Genomic DNA, 18,624 nt, shown 5'->3' with positions numbered 1-18,624 from the left:
CGAAATTCAGCTGTTGCATCGTTTGCCTGTAGTTGAAAAGCTTGAAAGCAATGCTTTATAATACCTGTAAATCTGATAGTACCATTGGTTTCTGATACATACGGATGTAAAAGTACATTAAAACTTTAACTTAAGTTGATATTTGCGTTAGTAAATATACCTGGTCTGGGCCGAATTCCAACGGTCCATTAGTTTAAGTAGTGGAGATCGGAGATTCGTGAGGTTCGATCCCCGAATTTGCCTATTGTATTCCCCCGTCCTGTAACAAGCCAACCGATCATTTACATTTTTTTAAGTATTTATAAATAACCAATGAATTATATAAAAAGCCGCATGCACATGATAACAAGTCGGGTTAAAAAAACCTTCCGGAATGGATTGCACACCTGCATACTGCAGGTAAAACGCACTTTACATCAGCCATAGCTACGCGTATCGTGTAATAAATTGAGATAAAATACGTCAACAATACCGCGCTATACCGTTATCAGGGGTTGTATTGACTTCTGACCCCACCAAGCTATATCAGTCGTCAGTCTTCCTGGTAATGTACACTACACCAGGACACGTTCGTATTTAGACACTGGAGGATTATATTAATGCCGTTAACCTGATGGTGTGACCAGAAGATCTGTTAGAGTATCCTAGAGTGACACAATGGGCAGAAGACGAGACAAAACAGCTGTCAATCCTCTCACCAAATATTTCCTGTTCTTTGAAAATTTTGTGATATGGGTAAGTTCGTTCATACATGTGTGATCGTCCTTTATCTGACTACGTTCGTTTTGTTGTCTAGTTCAGATTGGTTGGCTGGGCTGTTGTTTACAGTGCATTGAGTCCAGTCGTCTACCTTAATGATAATGGCCTGGGAAGCTAATCACTTTGTCACATATGTAAAACGGTGACAAATATTTTTTTTTAAATATGATACTCATTGTTCACGTGATTTACGTGTTTTAACTACAGAAATATTATGACAAATAAAAGTGTTGTTACATAAAGGTGTCCTTATTACTATCAATAATCGCCAGGTCCTAATTACTATTAATAATCGCCAAGTCTAATTACTATCAATAATCGCCAAGTCCTAATTACTATAAAGTCCTAATTACTATCGCCAAGTGTTAATCACTCCTCTATAATAGCTGTTTCTTCGATGTTCAAGCTTGGAGCTCTTTTATAAAAGAGATACATAAATGGCGCAGTCAAGGCAGCATATACCCTTTATTTACCCAATCGAAGTTATGACTGTTAGTGGGTGAGATTTGAGGAACGGCAAATTATTTATCACAAGCTTATACATGTTATCATCGAGTTCATCGATAACCGTTTATCAGACAATCATACGTGTTTACTCACAGATTAGAATTAAAGGACAACTTATTAAACCATCATGTAAATAAACAATCCTAATATTTTGTTTTTATATGTATCCGCTCTTAAAAATATTGAAGCTAGAATGTGAATAGCGGAGAAGTATATGACCGTATCTATGATCATCCTAAGTACATGTTAACGACTATCCATGTTTGCCTCTCTGTGGTGTCGTTATGGTTAACTGTTTCTTATTTAAAGAATGTAGACAGTAGAACGACTAATCTTCTTCTAGTGTTATCCATTAATGAAGATGATTCGAAACATTGGCTAGGTATTTTCAATAATGTGTTCCCCTTCTCATTTTTGTTATTTGTGTTTTGCTATAAAATCAAACGAAGTCAAATACAGGATGGATTCATTGTTTTATCGCTTGTGTATCATTATGTGCGTGCCTTGCATTATTTAAGTGTTATTCTTTGGATAATAGATATGTGGAGGAAAGACCGTTGCGTTTGGTATATGGAAAGAATGAGTGCTTAAATGTGTATTTAAGTGTTTGAATATCGTGTTCTTGCATGTACCAGGATGAGAACACTTGTGTTTATTGCTGCGTGTCGGTGTACTAATTTGTGGAAGCCATTCTCTTTCTCTGTGTGTGGAGGATTGGTCATTGTAGACGGTGTAGTATGTCTGTGACTGAATTTGTTGTTCACGTAACGTGCTGCCCTGTTTTTCTATTTTGGTTTATGTTGATTTACAGTATTGGTCCCAGATTTAAGAGCAGTATTCTAATTTTAGGGTTCATGTGTGGTGAATTGACATTTAGGTTGAATTTTAAAAAAACAATGATTTATTTGCGTTTGGCGTAATATTGGTCACATTTTTGCCTCTTTAAGGTTGTTTTGGGATGTAAGAAATCGGTAGTAACTTCAATTTACTTATCCGTATATATGGTCATGAAGTGTGTATTGCTGTTTAACTGAGAAAGTTTGATGCAATTTCGGGGATAGTGCCTTTGTCTGGATGGAGTTTAATAAACCATTCCTCTTCCCATTTGCTTCCTATGTGCACCTCTTCCTGTAGTTTGTGTGTGTTGTCTTTGTTGTCCATTATTTTTGACAGTATGTTGTAAATCAAAAAAGGCCCGAGTTTAGTAATTCTGTGAAGGCTTGTATGTACCGGTAAACGAGGAAGAGGACCAAGGCTTGTATGTACCGGTATACGAGGCAGAGGACCAAGGCTTGTATGTACCGGTATACGAGGAAGAAGACCAAGGCTTGTATGTACCGGTATACGAGGAAGAGGACCAAGGCTTGTATGTACCGGTATACGAGGAAGAGGACCAAGGCTTGTATGTACCGGTATACGAGGAAGAGGACCAAGGCTTGTATGTACCGGTATACGAGGCAGAGGGCCAAACCCAGTTGTTACAGGTATTCTGTGAAGGCTTGTATGTACCGGTATACGAGGAAGAGGACCAAGGCTCGTATGTACCGGTATACGAGGCAGAGGACCAAGGCTTGTATGTCCCGGTATACGAGGAAGAAGACCAAGTCTTGTATGTACCGGTATGCGAGGTAGAGGGCCAAGGCTTGTATGTCCCGGTATACGAGGCAGAGGACCAAGGCTTGTATGGAACGGTATACGAGGAAGAGGACTAAGGCTTGTATGTACCGGGATACGCGGAAGAGGACGAAAGCTTGTATGTACCGGTAGACGAGGCAGAGGGCCAAACCCAGGTGTTACAGGTATTCTGTGAGGGCTTGTATGTACCGGTATACGAGGAAGATGATCAAGGCTTGTATGTTCCGGTATACGAGGCAGAGGGCCAAGCCCAGTTGTTACAGGTATTCTGTGGAGGCTTGTGTGTACCGGTATACGAGGCAGAGGGCCAAACCCAGGTGTTACAGGTATTCTGTGAAGGCTTGTATGTACCGCTATACGAGGAAGAGGCCCAAGGCTTGTATGTACGTACCGCTATACGAGGAAGAGGATCCAGGCTTGTATGTACCGGGATACGCGGAAGAGGACGAAAGCTTGTATGTACCGGTATGCGAGGGAGAGGGCCAAGGCTTGTATGTCCCGGTATACGAGGAAGAAGACCCAGGCTTGTATGTACCGGGATACGCGGAAGAGGACGAAAGCTTGTATGTACCGGTAGACGAGGCAGAGGGCCAAACCCAGTTGTTCCAGGTATTCTGTGGAGGCTTGTGTGTACCGGTATACGAGGCAGAGGGCCAAACCCAGGTGTTACAGGTATTCTGTGAAGCCTTGTATGTACCGGTATACGAGGAAGAGGACCAAGGCTTGTATGTTCCGGTATACGAGGCAGAGGGCCAAACCCAGTTGTTACAGGTATTCTGTGGAGGCTTGTATGTACCGGTATACGAGGAAGAGGACTATGGCTTGTATGTACCGGTAAACGAGGAAGAGGACCAAGGCTTGTATGTACCACTATACGAGGAAGAGGACCAAGGCTTGTATGTTCCGGTATACGAGGAAGAAGACCAAGGCTTGTATGTACCGGTATACGGGGAAGAGGACCAAGGCTTGTATGTACCACTATACGAGGAAGAGGACCAAGGCTTGTATGTTCCGGTATACGAGGAAGAGGACCAAGGCTTGTATGTAACGGTATACGAGGAAGAGGACTATGGCTTGTATGTACCGGTAAACGAGGAAGAGGACCAAGGCTTGTATGTACCGGGATACGAGGAAGAGGACCAAGGCTTGTATGTACCGGTAGACGAGGAAGAAGACCAAGTCTTGTATGTACCGGTATACGAGGAAGAGGACTATGGCTTGTATTTACCGGGAAACGAGGAAGAGGACCAAGGCTTGTATGTACCGGTATACGGGGAAGAGGACCAAGGCTTGTATGTACCACTATACGAGGAAGAGGACCAAGGCTTGTATGTTCCGGTATACGAGGAAGAGGACCAAGGCTTGTATGTAACGGTATACGAGGAAGAAGATCAAGGCGTGTATGTACCGGTATACGAGGAAGAGGACCAAGGCTTGTATGTACCACTATACGAGGAAGAGGACCAAGGCTTGTATGTACCGGTATACGAGGAAGTTAGAATGTTTGTTTTAAGACACTACAGTTGTTACAGGTATTTTGCATCATGGATGTTTGCCGTAAAGTCTTGTTTGGGTGCGCTGTGGTAAAAAGTCAGTGACTCACAGGACAGTGTTTACTGTGATGCCATCCAATCAAAAGCACCAACTGTAAGGCTACAGATATCTGGACATATCTATCAGAGAAAATACCAAATAAAAAAATACATTACCTTTATGTAGCCCAATACCAAAAAAGGTATCAACCAAAATGTTACAAAATATCTGTTTATACAACAGAAATAATTGCCGATTTTTAAGATTAATATTTTTGGTCTAAATGATGGTAAATAGATCATATACGTTTTCTAGGAAAAGGTGAAAGTAGACCGGACTTTAAAGATTCTACAAAGGGAATTATTTTCTTGCTGTTGAACAATTGTTTAAGATATTGTATATTTTTACAGCGTGTTAAGATCGTCCTTCGTCACATTAATGAGTATTTTGTTTTTTTCAATTGTACCACCAGATTGGCGGGCTGGCCATCACGGGTTTGGGAGCGTATGTGCTGTGGGTTAAACAGAAGGTGGTAAAGGACGCGTTCGACTTCTTCCTCGACCCAGCCACCATTATGGTGACAGCGGGCTCTGTCGTCGTCTTCATCTCGTTCTTCGGCTGTATGGGCGCACTCAGGGAAAACACGTGCTTTCTCAAAGCAGTAAGTACTTTTATTTAAATTCGTGCCTGTAACACACTCCTGTTTCAATACAAAAATAGTCCTAAGGGAGGCCAGTAAAAATGGAACCGCATACTTGTGTGAAAGTCGGCTCAAAAATGAGGAAGATTGATAAACGGGTGATAAAATTAAACACAACATTGCTGCAGAATAATCGAACAAATGTGTTTTGTTGGGACTGTAAGATGTGGGTTCCCGATGTTTATCGGCAATATTTCATTGATTGGAAGATAGAAAAGCATTATTGTGTACAGTGTCCTACAGTTCAACAGATTAGTGCCACCATCATATTACAATATAGTATTACACTCAAAGTAAGGTTTTTGTAATGCGAGTTTTGTTTTGTCTGTCAAAATATAATCGCTATTTTTGCGGTCATTTCTATTAATTAATAGTAATTTATTAATGAAGTACATGATTATCCTTGCTTTAGATATTCATGCATTTAAGTCTCACACAGAAGTGCATGTGTAACAAGAGGTGAAAAAACCCTGCACAGAGGAAATCCAATGAATGGTTTCCCATTGAAGAGAGTTACAAATTCATGAATGGGACGGATTACTTCAATACTTTCATGAATGGGCCAGTACGAGTGAAAGTATTAAGTAATTTACTATATCAGTGAAATGCATATGACATTCAACTGATACCCCGAAAATGTTCAGTTCATTACACAGCCCGAGTTTCCTGTGGCCCATACCAGACATTTACCTGTCAAAATGTTTTAGTCTGGTGTCACGGCCAGAGGAAACTCGAATGTCTTAGTCTGGTGCCAGGGCCAGAGGAAACTTGAATGTCTTATTCTGGTGTCAGGGCCAGAGGAAACTCGAATGTCTTAGTCTGGTGCCAGGGCCAGAAGAAACTCGAATGTCTTAGTCTGGTGCCAGGGCCAGAGGAAACTCGAATGTCTTAGTCTGGTGTCAGGGCCAGAGGAAACTCAAATGTCTTAGTCTGGTATCAGGGCCAGAGGAAACTCGGGCTACTTATTACATTACTATTATGTTTCTGCTTTAGTAAACAAGATACCTAATGACTCGAACAAATTGTAATATTTCATTTTAACAAAGTTACTTATACCATATACTTTATTGCCTTACTATTTTGATATAAGGAAGTATCTACTGACGCGTAAATTTGTTTTAATGTTTCAGTAAACAAAATATCTAATGACACGAACTTATGTAATATTTCAGTACAGCAAAATATATTTTGCTATTCTATTAAACAAAGTATGTAATGTCACGTACATATACTATAGTTTTGTCATATTAGTACAATCAAGTATCTAATAACACTTCCTGTTGTGTATTTTATTTTAGTATAACATATTCCTGTCCATTATGTTCTTTGGGGAGCTGGCTCTGGTTATCTTCGTCTTCGTGTTTTACTTCGTCCCGGATGCCCGAGAAAAGCTTGGCCTGTTCCCCGGAGACAGCATGAAGGATGCAATACAGAAATATGGTGTTGTGGATGACGAGGACATGGTGAACCTCATAGACAATATACAGAAAACGGTAACTCATACTCCAGTAGTTCGGCAAGTTCGTGTATGGTAGCTTCTACACCTGCTTTAGACAACATACAGAAAACGGTAACTCATACTCTAGTAGTTCGGCAAGTTCGTGTATGGTAGCTTCTACACCTGCTTTAGACATCATACAGAAAACAGGTAACTCGTACTCTAGTAGTTCGGCAAGTAAGTGCATTGTAGCTTCTACACCTGCTTTAGACAACATACAGGAAACGGTAACTCGTACTCTAGTAGTTCGGCAAGTTAGTGTATGTTAGCTTCTACTCCTGCTTTAGACAACATACAGAAAACGGTAACTCGTACTCGAGTAGTTCGGCAAGTTAGTGTATTTTAGCTTCTACACCTGCTTTAGACAACATACAGTAAACGGTAACTCGTACTCTATAGTAGTTCGGCAAGTAAGTGTATGTAGTTTCTACTCCTGCTTTAGACATCATACAGAAAACGGTAACTCGTAGTCTAGTAGTTCGGCATGTTAGTGTATGGTAGCTTCTACACCTGCTTTAGAGATCATACATAAAACGGTAACTCGTACTCTAGTAGTTCGGCAAGTTAGTGTATGCTAGCTTCTACACCTGCTTTAGACAACATACATAAAACGATAACTCGTACTCCAGTAGTTCGGCAAGTAAGTGTATGGTAGCTTCTATACCTGCTTTAGACATCATACATAAAACGGTAACTCGTACTCTAGTAGTTCGGCAAGTTAGTGTACGGTAGCTTCTACACCTGCTTTAGACAACGTATAGAAAACGGTAACTCGTACTCTAGTAGTTCGGCAAGTTAGTGTACGGTAGCTTCTACACCTGCTTTAGACAACGTATAGAAAACGGTAACTCGTACTCTAGTAGTTCGGCAAGTTAGTGTATGTTAGCTTCTACTCCTGCTTTAGACAACATACAGAAAACGGTAACTCATATTCTAGTAGTTCGGCAAGTAAGTGTATGGTAGCTTCTATACCTGCTTTAGACATCATACATAAAACGGTAACTCGTACTCTAGTAGTTCGGCAAGTTAGTGTATGTTAGCTTCTACTCCTGCTTTAGACAACATACAGAAAACGGTAACTCGTTCTCTAGTAGTTCGGCAAGTTAGTGTATGTAGCTTCTACGCCTGCTTTAGACAACATACAGAAAACGGTAACTCATAATCTAGTAGTTCGGCAAGTTAGTGTATAGTAGTTTCTACACCTGCTTTAGACAACATACAGAAAACGGTAACTCGTGCTCTAGTAGTTCGGCAAGTTAGTGTATGGTAGTTTCTACGCCTGCTTTAGACAACAAACAGAAAACGGTAACTCGTACTCTAGTAGTTTGGCAAGTTAGTGTATGGTAGCTTCTACACCTGCTTTAGACAACATACAGTAAACGGTAACTCATATTCTAGTAGTTCGGCAAGTAAGTGTATGGTAGCTTCTATACCTGCTTTAGACATCATACATAAAACGGTAACTCGTACTCTAGTAGTTCGGCAAGTAAGTGTATGGTAGCTTCTACACCTGCTGTAGACAACATACAGAAAACGGTAACTCATATTCTAGTAGTTCGGCAAGTAAGTGTATGGTAGCTTCTACACCTGCTGTAGACAACATACAGAAAACGGTAACTCATATTCTAGTAGTTCGGCAAGTAAGTGTATGGTAGCTTCTACACCTACTTTAGACAACATACAGAAAACGGTAACTCATATTCTAGTAGTTCGGCTAGTAAGTGTATGGTAGCTTCTATACCTGCTTTAGACATCATACATAAAACGGTAACTCGTACTCTAGTATTTCGGCAAGTTAGTGTATGGTAGTTTCTACTCCTGCTTTAGACATCATACATAAAACGGTAACTCGTAATCTAGTAGATCGGCAAGTTAGTGTATGGTAGATTCTACACCTGCTTTAGACAACATACAGTAAACGGTAACTCATACTCTAGTAGTTCGGCAAGTAAGTGTATTGTAGTTTCTACTCCTGCTTTAGACATCATACATAAAACGGTAACTCGTACTCTAGTAGATCGGCAAGTTAGTGTATGGTAGATTCTACACCTGCTTTAGACAACATACAGTAAACGGTAACTCATATTCTAGTAGTTCGGCAAGTAAGTGTATGGTAGTTTCGACTCCTGCTTTAGACATCATACATAAAACGGTAACTCGTACTCCAGTAGATCGGCAAGTTAGTGTATGGTAGCTTCTACGCCTGCTTTAGACAACATACAGAAAACGGTAACTCGTAGTCTAGTAGTTCGGCATGTTAGTGTATGGTAGCTTCTACACCTGCTTTAGACAACATACAGTAAACGGTAACTCATATTCTAGTAGTTCGGCTAGTAAGTGTATGGTAGCTTCTATACCTGCTTTAGACATCATACATAAAACGGTAACTCGTACTCTAGTATTTCGGCAAGTTAGTGTATGGTAGTTTCTACACCTGCTTTAGACATCATACAGAAAACAGGTAACTCGTACTCTAGTAGTTCGGCAAGTAAGTGTATGGTAGTTTCTACTCCTGCTTTAGACATCATACATAAAACGGGAACTCGTACTCTAGTAGTTCGGCAAGTTAGTGTACGGTAGCTTCTACACCTGCTTTAGACAACGTATAGAAAACGGTAACTCGTACTCTAGTAGTTCGGCAGTATGTTTCAGTGAGGTAGCACTATAAAGCCGGCTTCAGTTCCGCGCTATCACAAGGAGACAAACACGAACATAGCACAGCCTCCCAAAACACACACACATACACTACACGCATGCATCTTGCACACAGGGGAGGCCGTTCTTAAATGACCGAAGCTGTTGATAGGACGTTAAACAATACTTAACCAAACCAAACCCAATGTCGGCGATACTCTACACTGAAATTGTATTAGAGGCAAACATTACAGGTGTAGCTTTAGTCATTATGGTAGCGTTCTGTGGCAAGCAGATAAAAAAGACAATTCCTGCTGGAATTTGAACCCCGGCCTTTGAAAGACAGCGTTTATACGTACCAGACCAATTAAACCCACAGACATGTCTTTATTTATTAAGATCTTCATCAAATGGTAATTATCTTTAGATACATGAATAGTAAGTAATATATATAATTTGATTTGGTGAGCGTATTTTTCTGAAAACCTTCGAAAGCAATATTAAATAGGTGTTTCTGAATGCATTTTTAATCAACCGTGTGTAAAAATGAAACCTGACTATTCGGAATGAAAGCATCAGTCCAGGGTTCGAATGATCACAAGCTCGGGTTTATGTAATGCTAACGTAACATTTCATATGGTAAAAATATCAAAATTCATATATAAACTACAGGGGATTCCTGATGGTAGACTGAGGGGAAATAGTAACTTTTCAGTACATTTTGAAAAGATGTATTGAACAAATCTTTTTTCAAAATATACTCTGAAGAAGTCGGCCAATCTGTTGTTTACTTAAGACATGTTTTACTGTAGATTGACGTCTGTATTGTTACAGCTACACTGCTGCGGTCTGAGTGACAATGAGGACGGTTACAAAGACTGGACCGATAACATGTACTTTAACTGTACCCCAACAGGAAAGAGTCCAGAGAAGTGCTCAGTACCGCCGTCATGTTGTAAATTAAAGCCGGTAAGTAGTAGTTTATATACAATCTGTTACTCATGTTGCAATAGCCAGTGAATTATGCTGTAAATATAAGTATATTAATTTTACTGCATACTTCCCACCTCTCACAATGGAAAAGTGTGGGCAATAAATCACTTGCTACCACAGTCCACTGCACACATAATCCCCTTTCAAGGCCAATCATGATTACATGACCATGAAAGGGGGTGTGCCCAGTGGACTGTGGCCACAAATGCTGTAAGAAAGGGGAGATAATCAATCAGTGAGTAACGATGAAGTCAATACAGTAGAAAGGATAAACTTAGTTGACACATTTAAAATAAGGGGGAAAAAATGAAAGTTAAAAATGGTAATTTCATGATTGAAAAACACAAAAAGATTTCCTTATCACGTGAGAGGATAAGCATTTCCCGGAAAAGTTTATAATCTTAAGGAGCTGTTCCTTTATACAAAATTGCACATTCAAATATACCATTCATTGAAAGAACTGGAATTCCTTAGGGATTAATAAACCCTTACATTGTATATATGAAAATGGTTTCAATATCCTGTACCTTTGCCACATCTTGAAAATTAAACTGAAAATGTAGTCATAAATTCAACATTGTTTCCCGTATTTTAAACAGACACTTCTTACCTTCCCTGACACTGGACCTGGATAGTAATCCAAAAACACTTGTATCCATTATGAAGGATACACTCAGACTGGGCTATTGACAATCTTACCTGGTTATGATTAGTACTCACTCACACAGGTACATGTAGATTATCTGCAGTGTAGCTATGGTAGGTAAAAAGATTGTCCAGGTGAACATTTTTTACTCAACTTTTCTGTTTTGTTCGAGTTGGGAAGCATGCAGTAAGCCAGTTATTGCATGATTTCTCGTCACTCGGGACTTATTACACCCTCGCTTCGCTCGGGTGTAATAAATCCCTTGTTACTCGAAAACCATGCAATAACCTTTACGTATATTAATTATGTTGTTAGCTGATATATGTAATTCGGCTCATTCCCCGAACAACAACTCTGGAGAATTGAAAGAAAGGTGTTTATATAGGAGATCATTTGAAGTTTAGTTATAGCCCGTTTCAACTAAGAATGTCAACTCATTTTGTAGATATGATACTAAAGTCAATAACAAAATGGATAAAAAGTTTTTATTTCCTACATATAACTGTAATACACATTTAATACAGCACTAAGTAATAGAAAATAATCATTAAATATTAATTTTTACATTATATATGAAAACCAAAATTCCTAAATTGAAGCCACATTGATACTAATGGCAGCAATAAAATACAGTTTCTATTCCTACATATAACAGTAATACACATTAAATACAGCACTAAAAGATAGCAATTATTAAACAGAAAACCTTTCTGGAGCTAAAGTAGATGAAGAATTTTGCATGAATCATGATGATTTTAGTTGGAAAGGATTTTTGGAAGTCAGAAGTTTTGCCAAAAAGTACAATATCTTCCTTTATTTCGAATATATGGTCAGTTTTTAAGTATATCCATCTACGTATGTCTTGCCAGAAGTTATTTGTTATTTGACACTGTTAAAAAAGATGTTCTATAGTTTCTTTGCTTTCTTTACATAAATCACATTGCTTGAATCCAATTATTTTCAAATAAAGAAGCCTGAAGGTGAACCAATGAATGCTAGTTTTAAGTCCATATATAAAGTTTTCTAAATCAATCATTTTGAGTCCACCCTCACTATAGTCTTGAACAATTGTTGAGCGTTTTATTCTATCAATTGGTGATTGCCAGACAAAATTGTATTTTTTTTGTTCAATGATTGAATTATGTCTTTACTTGGAGTAGGGAGAAATATAAACAGGTGATTTATTTTTGCAACGATAAGAGATTTAAGAACAGTTATTCTCCTTGTAGGTATTACAATTCTTCTTGACAATTGATGTAACTTACCATCTATAATACTAAATATTTTGTTGAAATTTACAGTAACCATGTCTTCTAAATTGACAGAGAAATCAATCCCAAGTAAGGTAAATTTGGTTGTTCCCCAAGTTGATTTACCTGTGCAATTTACCTGTACACTATTTCTGCAATAGACTATAACTCATTATCATCACAACTGGCCACCTATGTATACATGTGATTTTAAGCGGAGTTGGTATTCTGACAGGAAAGACCCCATGTAATTCATGTTGTAAAATATAGCCTGCGAGACGTGTTATAAACCGAATTATTTAAGTCGTGTTGTAAAATATAGCCTGCGAGACGTGTTATAAACCGAGTTATGTAAGTCGTGCTGTGAACTGATTTATATAATTCATGTTATAAAATATGATAGACGTGTTATAAACTGAAATCTGTAAACTAAAGTCAGTCAGTCGTGTTGTAAAGTAGTCTCTTTATAGTCATTACGTAAATTTAAACCGGTAAAAAATGCTGTTAAGTGCTGTGTGTCGTATTTTACCACACGAACGTCGTAGATTACACAAATCCGGCAGGAAAGTGTTTTGGTATACTATTAAGCCACGGTAAAATATGTAAGGTATCAGCATCCTTAAAGAAAAGGCATAAAGCCAGAGTAAAATGTGTAAGATAGCAGCATCCTTAAACAGAAGACAAACAACGTTAACCTACCAGTGGGACCTTAAACAGAAGACAAACAACGTTAACCTACTAGTGGGACCTTAAACAGAAGACAAACAGCGTTAACCTCCCAGTGGGACCTTAAACAGAAGACAAACAACGTTAACCTACCAGTGGGACTCACTTTGATGAACACGATGTTTACTGCTACGACATATACTTAAGCAATAAATGAAAATAGAATGGTGATTGACCAAATGTTGAATGAGCATTTCAATCATTATGAATTTTATGGTAGCAATTTTTGCATACATCCATACTTAACAAACATCGTAATTGACACCATCTCAATTTAACACCCATATTTGGTAACATGTATCTTTATTAACATATTGATATATAAATATGTATCTAATCAAAATGTATCAAATATCTTAGTTAAGACGCATACTTGATATGTTTTAAGCATACAATGTTTGTACAAAGTCCGGCTCTTTTTTAACAGAGATACTGACAATTGGGCAGGATTATAAACACTTTGTAATGTTGATGTTGTAGGGAGAATACATTAACATCCTGTGTGGCCGTGGGGTGATGAAACCCACTGATACCGTAAGTCACAGCCATCCAACTGTCCCATATTTATACTTTAAACTAGGTACATAGCCTCATATTGGAACTTTCCCAAGCTTTATGCCAAACATAGGAACTCGCTTAACTCGAATACTCGGATAACTCGAAGTTTCCCAACGATCCCGTCGACTTCGAGATAACGAGGTTCGACTGTATATGATTTGCAATCAAACCAGTGTAACTTTGTTATGTTCGGTGATTACTTTTGTCTCAATTAGGTTGAACGAATCCCATACAAGAGGGTATAGTTATCCAAACTTTCAATCCCATTATAAGCCCTATTTAAAAATAAACAAACCTCGGTGTTAATTCCGATGTTGAACTGGTGTCTTTAAAGTATGGGCTATGTTGATGGTGGATATACTATCTTTAAAAGCTTGTTAAACCTTATTCGAAATATGTTACATACAGGGTGGTGTCATCTCTCTGTCGGAGACAGCCAAGACGTTGGGGATTTACAAGGTGGGCTGTCTACGGGCTCTGGGGGAGTGGATCAACGACAACGCTATCGTCCTAGGAGGAATCATACTAGGAATTTTAATCCCACAGGTAAGACACCACCCTCGTGTTCTGGGGCGTCGTACAGAGTTCTTATCCCACAGGTGATGCCACTAACCTTGTCCTCTGTGGCCTCGTATAGGGAGTTCTTATCCCACAGGTAATGCCAATGACCTTGTCATATGTAGCGTCGTAAAGGGAGTTCTTATCTCACAGGTAATGCCACTGACCTCGTCTTCTGTGGCGTCGTATTGGGGTTGTTTTGTCACAGGTAAGGTCATCAGTCTCGTCTTCTGTGGCGTCGTATTGGGGTTGTTTTGTCACAGGTAAGGTCATCAGTCTCGTCTTCTGTGGCGTCGTACAGGGAGTTCTTATTCCGCATATAAGGCCATCACCCTCGTATGGAGAGTTTTCATATTACAGACAAGTACACCGCGCTCCTCTCCTGGGGCGTCGTACTGCGAGTTCTCACCCCATTGTTAAAAACACCACCCGTCTGTCGGGACATTCTATTAGGAATTCTCATCCCACAAATAACGATACTGTCGATGAGGATGATGTAAGGCAATAATGATGATGTCAGATGATAATGTTAAGAATATTATCATGTGATGATGATGACGATGATGGTGACGAGGGGGAAGATGTTAAGAATAATATCAGGAAGAAGAAGATGATGATGATGATGATGATGATGATGTTGTCTAGTGTGAGTGTAAAAGAAAACAAGATATCCAAGAGGGATCTTGACTCCCACCATTGTAACATATTCATTAGTTCTTTGTCAGTTTGATCTTTTCTCTTCTTTTCTCTTATCTGTTTGATCGAGTCATGTAAACAGTAAATGCACCTTGAGGTAATTTTTTATCTAAACTTAATACTGCTGTGTATAAAAGACAACCTTCAAAGTGAGTTTGTCGTTTCACATATTTACTAGTACAGTACTTGATATGAAAGAAACAGAACCGATCATTGCCATATGAGAAAGATCTGTTTAGTTCTTCCTTCGGCCATTTTGTTTTAATGATCAGTCTCAAAATATAACATGCACAACTATGGATCAAGGGAAACCTACATAACAAATTTAAGAAAGAACCCTCCAGTACTATCTGACAAAAAGCACTAACAAACCTTAACTGTCAAAATCATAGATTTGTAAATCCGATCAGTCTCATAAGAAAACATGCACAACAACAGCCCAAGGGGAACCTACATATCAAAGTTGAGAAATATCTCTCCAGTGCTTCCTAACAAAATAGCAATAACAAACCCTCACTGTCGAAATCCAAGATGGCTGCCTGTTGGACATTTTGTTTATCTGATCAGTCTCAAAAGTAAATATGCACTTCAAGGTTCTAAGGAGAACCTACATATAAAATTTGACAAAGATCCTTCCAGTACTTCCTGAGAAATAGCGATAACAAGAATTGTGTAAGGACGGACGACGGACGGACCACGGACCACGGACGCAGGGCGATTTGAATAGCCCACCATCATGGGCTAAAAACTAGTTTAAAACTTTAAAGACACCTTTGTTTAATGTGTATGAACAATCATGTACTAAAAAATCATGAACTTACGTATAATGTCATATATGTTTTGTCTTGTTTTGTAAAAACAAAACAAAATAATAATAATTAATAAAAAGGACACTGTCCTCCTTCTTTGGGGAATCATTATAGGAAGTCCAGTACCATATGTAAATACTGCTCTTGTCTGATCAGGCATTAAACTGAGAATTCCATTCCGACAGGTAATGACGATGTTGTCGTTCTGAGGTTTGTTATGCTGGTCTGAATTTGTTAACGCTGTAGTCACTCTAGATAACGGCCAAAAAATACATATATGCACGTACACTACGCTTGAATCCCACTTCAAAAGAGTCTGTCGATCAAGGATCCTACTCCATATCTGTGTTGCACCAGAAGTATCTTTGCTCAAGTAAAAACAAGCACCTTTGTATGTACGACACTGATATGCATTATGTGTCATATAATGACATTTCATTTTGTGTGAGAACGAAACTATGACTTGGTTAATTGGGAATGGTATTGTATTAACTCTTGACTTTTGTTTTCACAGATATTTATAATGTGTTTGGCCAGATCTCTAAGAGACCAAATCAATCTCCAGAAGATGAAGTGGAGGCGTTACCACCCTGGTCCATCACATGATGATCACTTCCACAAATGACACCGACGATTGTTACAAAAACAATCAAAACGAGTGAAATATTTTTACAACACGTGTTTTTGTCCGTGTTATATTGACATTGTTTCGAAGGCTACGATCTCAAAAGTTTTACTCGGTTAACGATTTGTCGAAATTAACAAAAACAGCGTCAAATGTTTCCGTAAACAGTGACGTCACAAATATCACGTGACAGGTGACAGTGCCATATCCATATGGCGGTTTCTTCAAACATTTCCTGAGTAACAAAGATCAAATTAACAAAATATTCAACAGTAATGGTCCATTTTTGACAGTCGCATACAATTCCGTGTATTTTAATTCTGGTAATTTACTCCAGATTGAGGAGGATGTATTATGTTTACAGGAACATTGACAACACAAAACTTATAAAAAAACAAAACCAAACAACTCATTCAACTGTAATGTCTCTGTTATAATTGAAAGGTTTTTATTTAAACTAAAACATATTATTGCATTATTACCGATACGATAGTTTATTTCATATTTAGTAAGAGCTGTAAATATCGAGAAATCTTTACTGCAACGGATTCCAAGATTCCTGTAACACAAGCAAAAAGTATGTATGTGTGACGTTTCGATGACTAGTACGGTATGCACTCTGTCACCTTTATCATATGTTTTTGTCTGATGAGGGTGACAGAGTACATACCCTACCAGTCATCGAAACGTCACATATGAACACCTTTTGGTTGTATGACAGGAATCTTTTCATAATTCATACTTACCAACCTGAAGAAATAACAGATTCCAAGTGACAGAATTGGTGATGAACATAATAATGGCTATTTTCATTTAAACCAACGTAAGTATTTTTGGATGCTATTGTTTGTTTAAGGTCTTCACAGCATAAAAGGCATTGCGTGATTCACTGTGTCGTATGTTATCTAGTCAACAACCAGACATGACGTAAATATTGATTTATATCAGCATGACATTTCCCTTTCTTTATCACCTGTTTAATTATGTTCGTTTTGGGCTTTGTGATTGCACACATTGTTGATTTGTTAGCTGATCTGTGATAGGGGCGGTATAACATTGAATGAAATAAATAATTTCTTTTGTTTTTTCTGTGTCTCGTGTCAATATCCTCGGGTTTACAAGATACCGCTTTCATTAACTGTGTCAACAATAGAAGCATTTAGTTTTTATTTTACAAATTTACTTTCTTTAAGAAATAAGTATTTAAGTAAAAAAACTTTGTTTACAGTGCAAAACGGTTGTGCATCGAATACCCGCATCCTATGAAGCCATGGCATTGCTAAGTAAAATATGCATACTACGAAATATATATATTCACACCTAAGTCTAGTAGTATGATCACAGTACAACATTGGAAATCATTTTCCAAGAAAGTATAATGTTCCGAATATCGTACGTGGAAATCTGACCACAGTACAATTCTGCGGAAAATAGAAATAACCCTGATCAAATAAACATATTGTGCATACCTTCAAGCGGAAACCAAGAACCTGATGATCACAGTACAATACTTGGATATATCTACACAAAAAGTTGTATCTTGGTTGATTAACAGTCTGACACTTAAAATACATTAACCTTCCGAGCAAGTACCTTATAATGTAGTACAATACTGTAACGTGCAGTCAAATCGGTTTAAGGTAATTGAGAAACATGGTGAATACCATACACAACTTCAAATGATCATCAAAAGTTTGACGAGTCTGTCGGAAAGGAGAGACGTCGGCAGTCCAAAAGTTTAACTCATTTTCTTTGACAAGATAACAAAAAATAAAATAAAAGTTTCAAACAGCCATCGGTCGCCCAATTTTGAAGAGGCCTTACTTTGACCAGAACGAAATGGAAGATTCGTTTTAACGTGTTTTCTTGTCCAAAATTCTGGGAAAAGTGAACGCCAATCTCAGCGACTTCAGGAACACTCGCATGGCTCTGCTGCACAATGTGCTTATCGTCTTGGCCCCTCAACACTTACCACCTGAGAGTGCACCATGACATTGCCGCGATCTCAGACAAAAACCCTTTACGTACTACTTGATTTGTCTGCCGTGTTTGATGTCATTGGTCATGATAAATTGTTTAAGCGTCTGGAATCTCCGCTTTTTTCACGAACAGCAGACAACGAGTGATAGAAGGCAACGCTCTCTTTGAAAAACTCCCGTGAAATCTAGCGCAGACACGAGCTTTCCTATGAGAATGATTTCTCAGTTCGATTGGAAGTATGTTTGTTGAATATCGGTTTCAGGATGACTTTCCCTACATATTCAAATTTAACCGGAAACAAAAAAAAAAAAGAATTCGTTGTGTTAACCCCGATCCATTTTTGAGGAAGTTGGGCGTCTTCTATTTTTTTTCTACTATGGAAAACAAGTCACTTAATCATGCTATCTGCAAGTTAGGTAATTAAGTTGCATCCATCAGTTTATGGCCACATTCGCCTGCAAGACATCACAAAACTAACTCGCAGTGGGCTTCATAGACATGAACGCTGTATGATTAC

General features: G+C 38.5%; 1 protein-coding gene across 1 annotated transcript; it reads left to right on the top strand.

The window, feature by feature from the left end:
• Positions 1-507: 507 nt before the first annotated feature.
• LOC110449638 (tetraspanin-33-like) lies at positions 508-17,211 on the top strand. The gene is made up of 7 exons (XM_021496623.1): positions 508-735; positions 4,907-5,095; positions 6,433-6,627; positions 10,101-10,235; positions 13,362-13,415; positions 13,848-13,985; positions 16,017-17,211. Exons 1-7 carry the CDS (start codon positions 658-660, stop codon positions 16,125-16,127), a joined length of 900 nt encoding a protein of 299 aa, XP_021352298.1. The 5' UTR covers positions 508-657; the 3' UTR covers positions 16,128-17,211.
• Positions 17,212-18,624: the final 1,413 nt, after the last annotated feature.

This window comes from Mizuhopecten yessoensis, unplaced genomic scaffold (assembly GCF_002113885.1).
Source record: "Mizuhopecten yessoensis strain PY_sf001 unplaced genomic scaffold, ASM211388v2 scaffold4723, whole genome shotgun sequence".
Taxonomy (NCBI): domain Eukaryota; kingdom Metazoa; phylum Mollusca; class Bivalvia; order Pectinida; family Pectinidae; genus Mizuhopecten; species Mizuhopecten yessoensis.
Note: the sequence above shows the minus strand (reverse complement) of the source record. Positions and strands in the feature narration are given on the sequence as shown.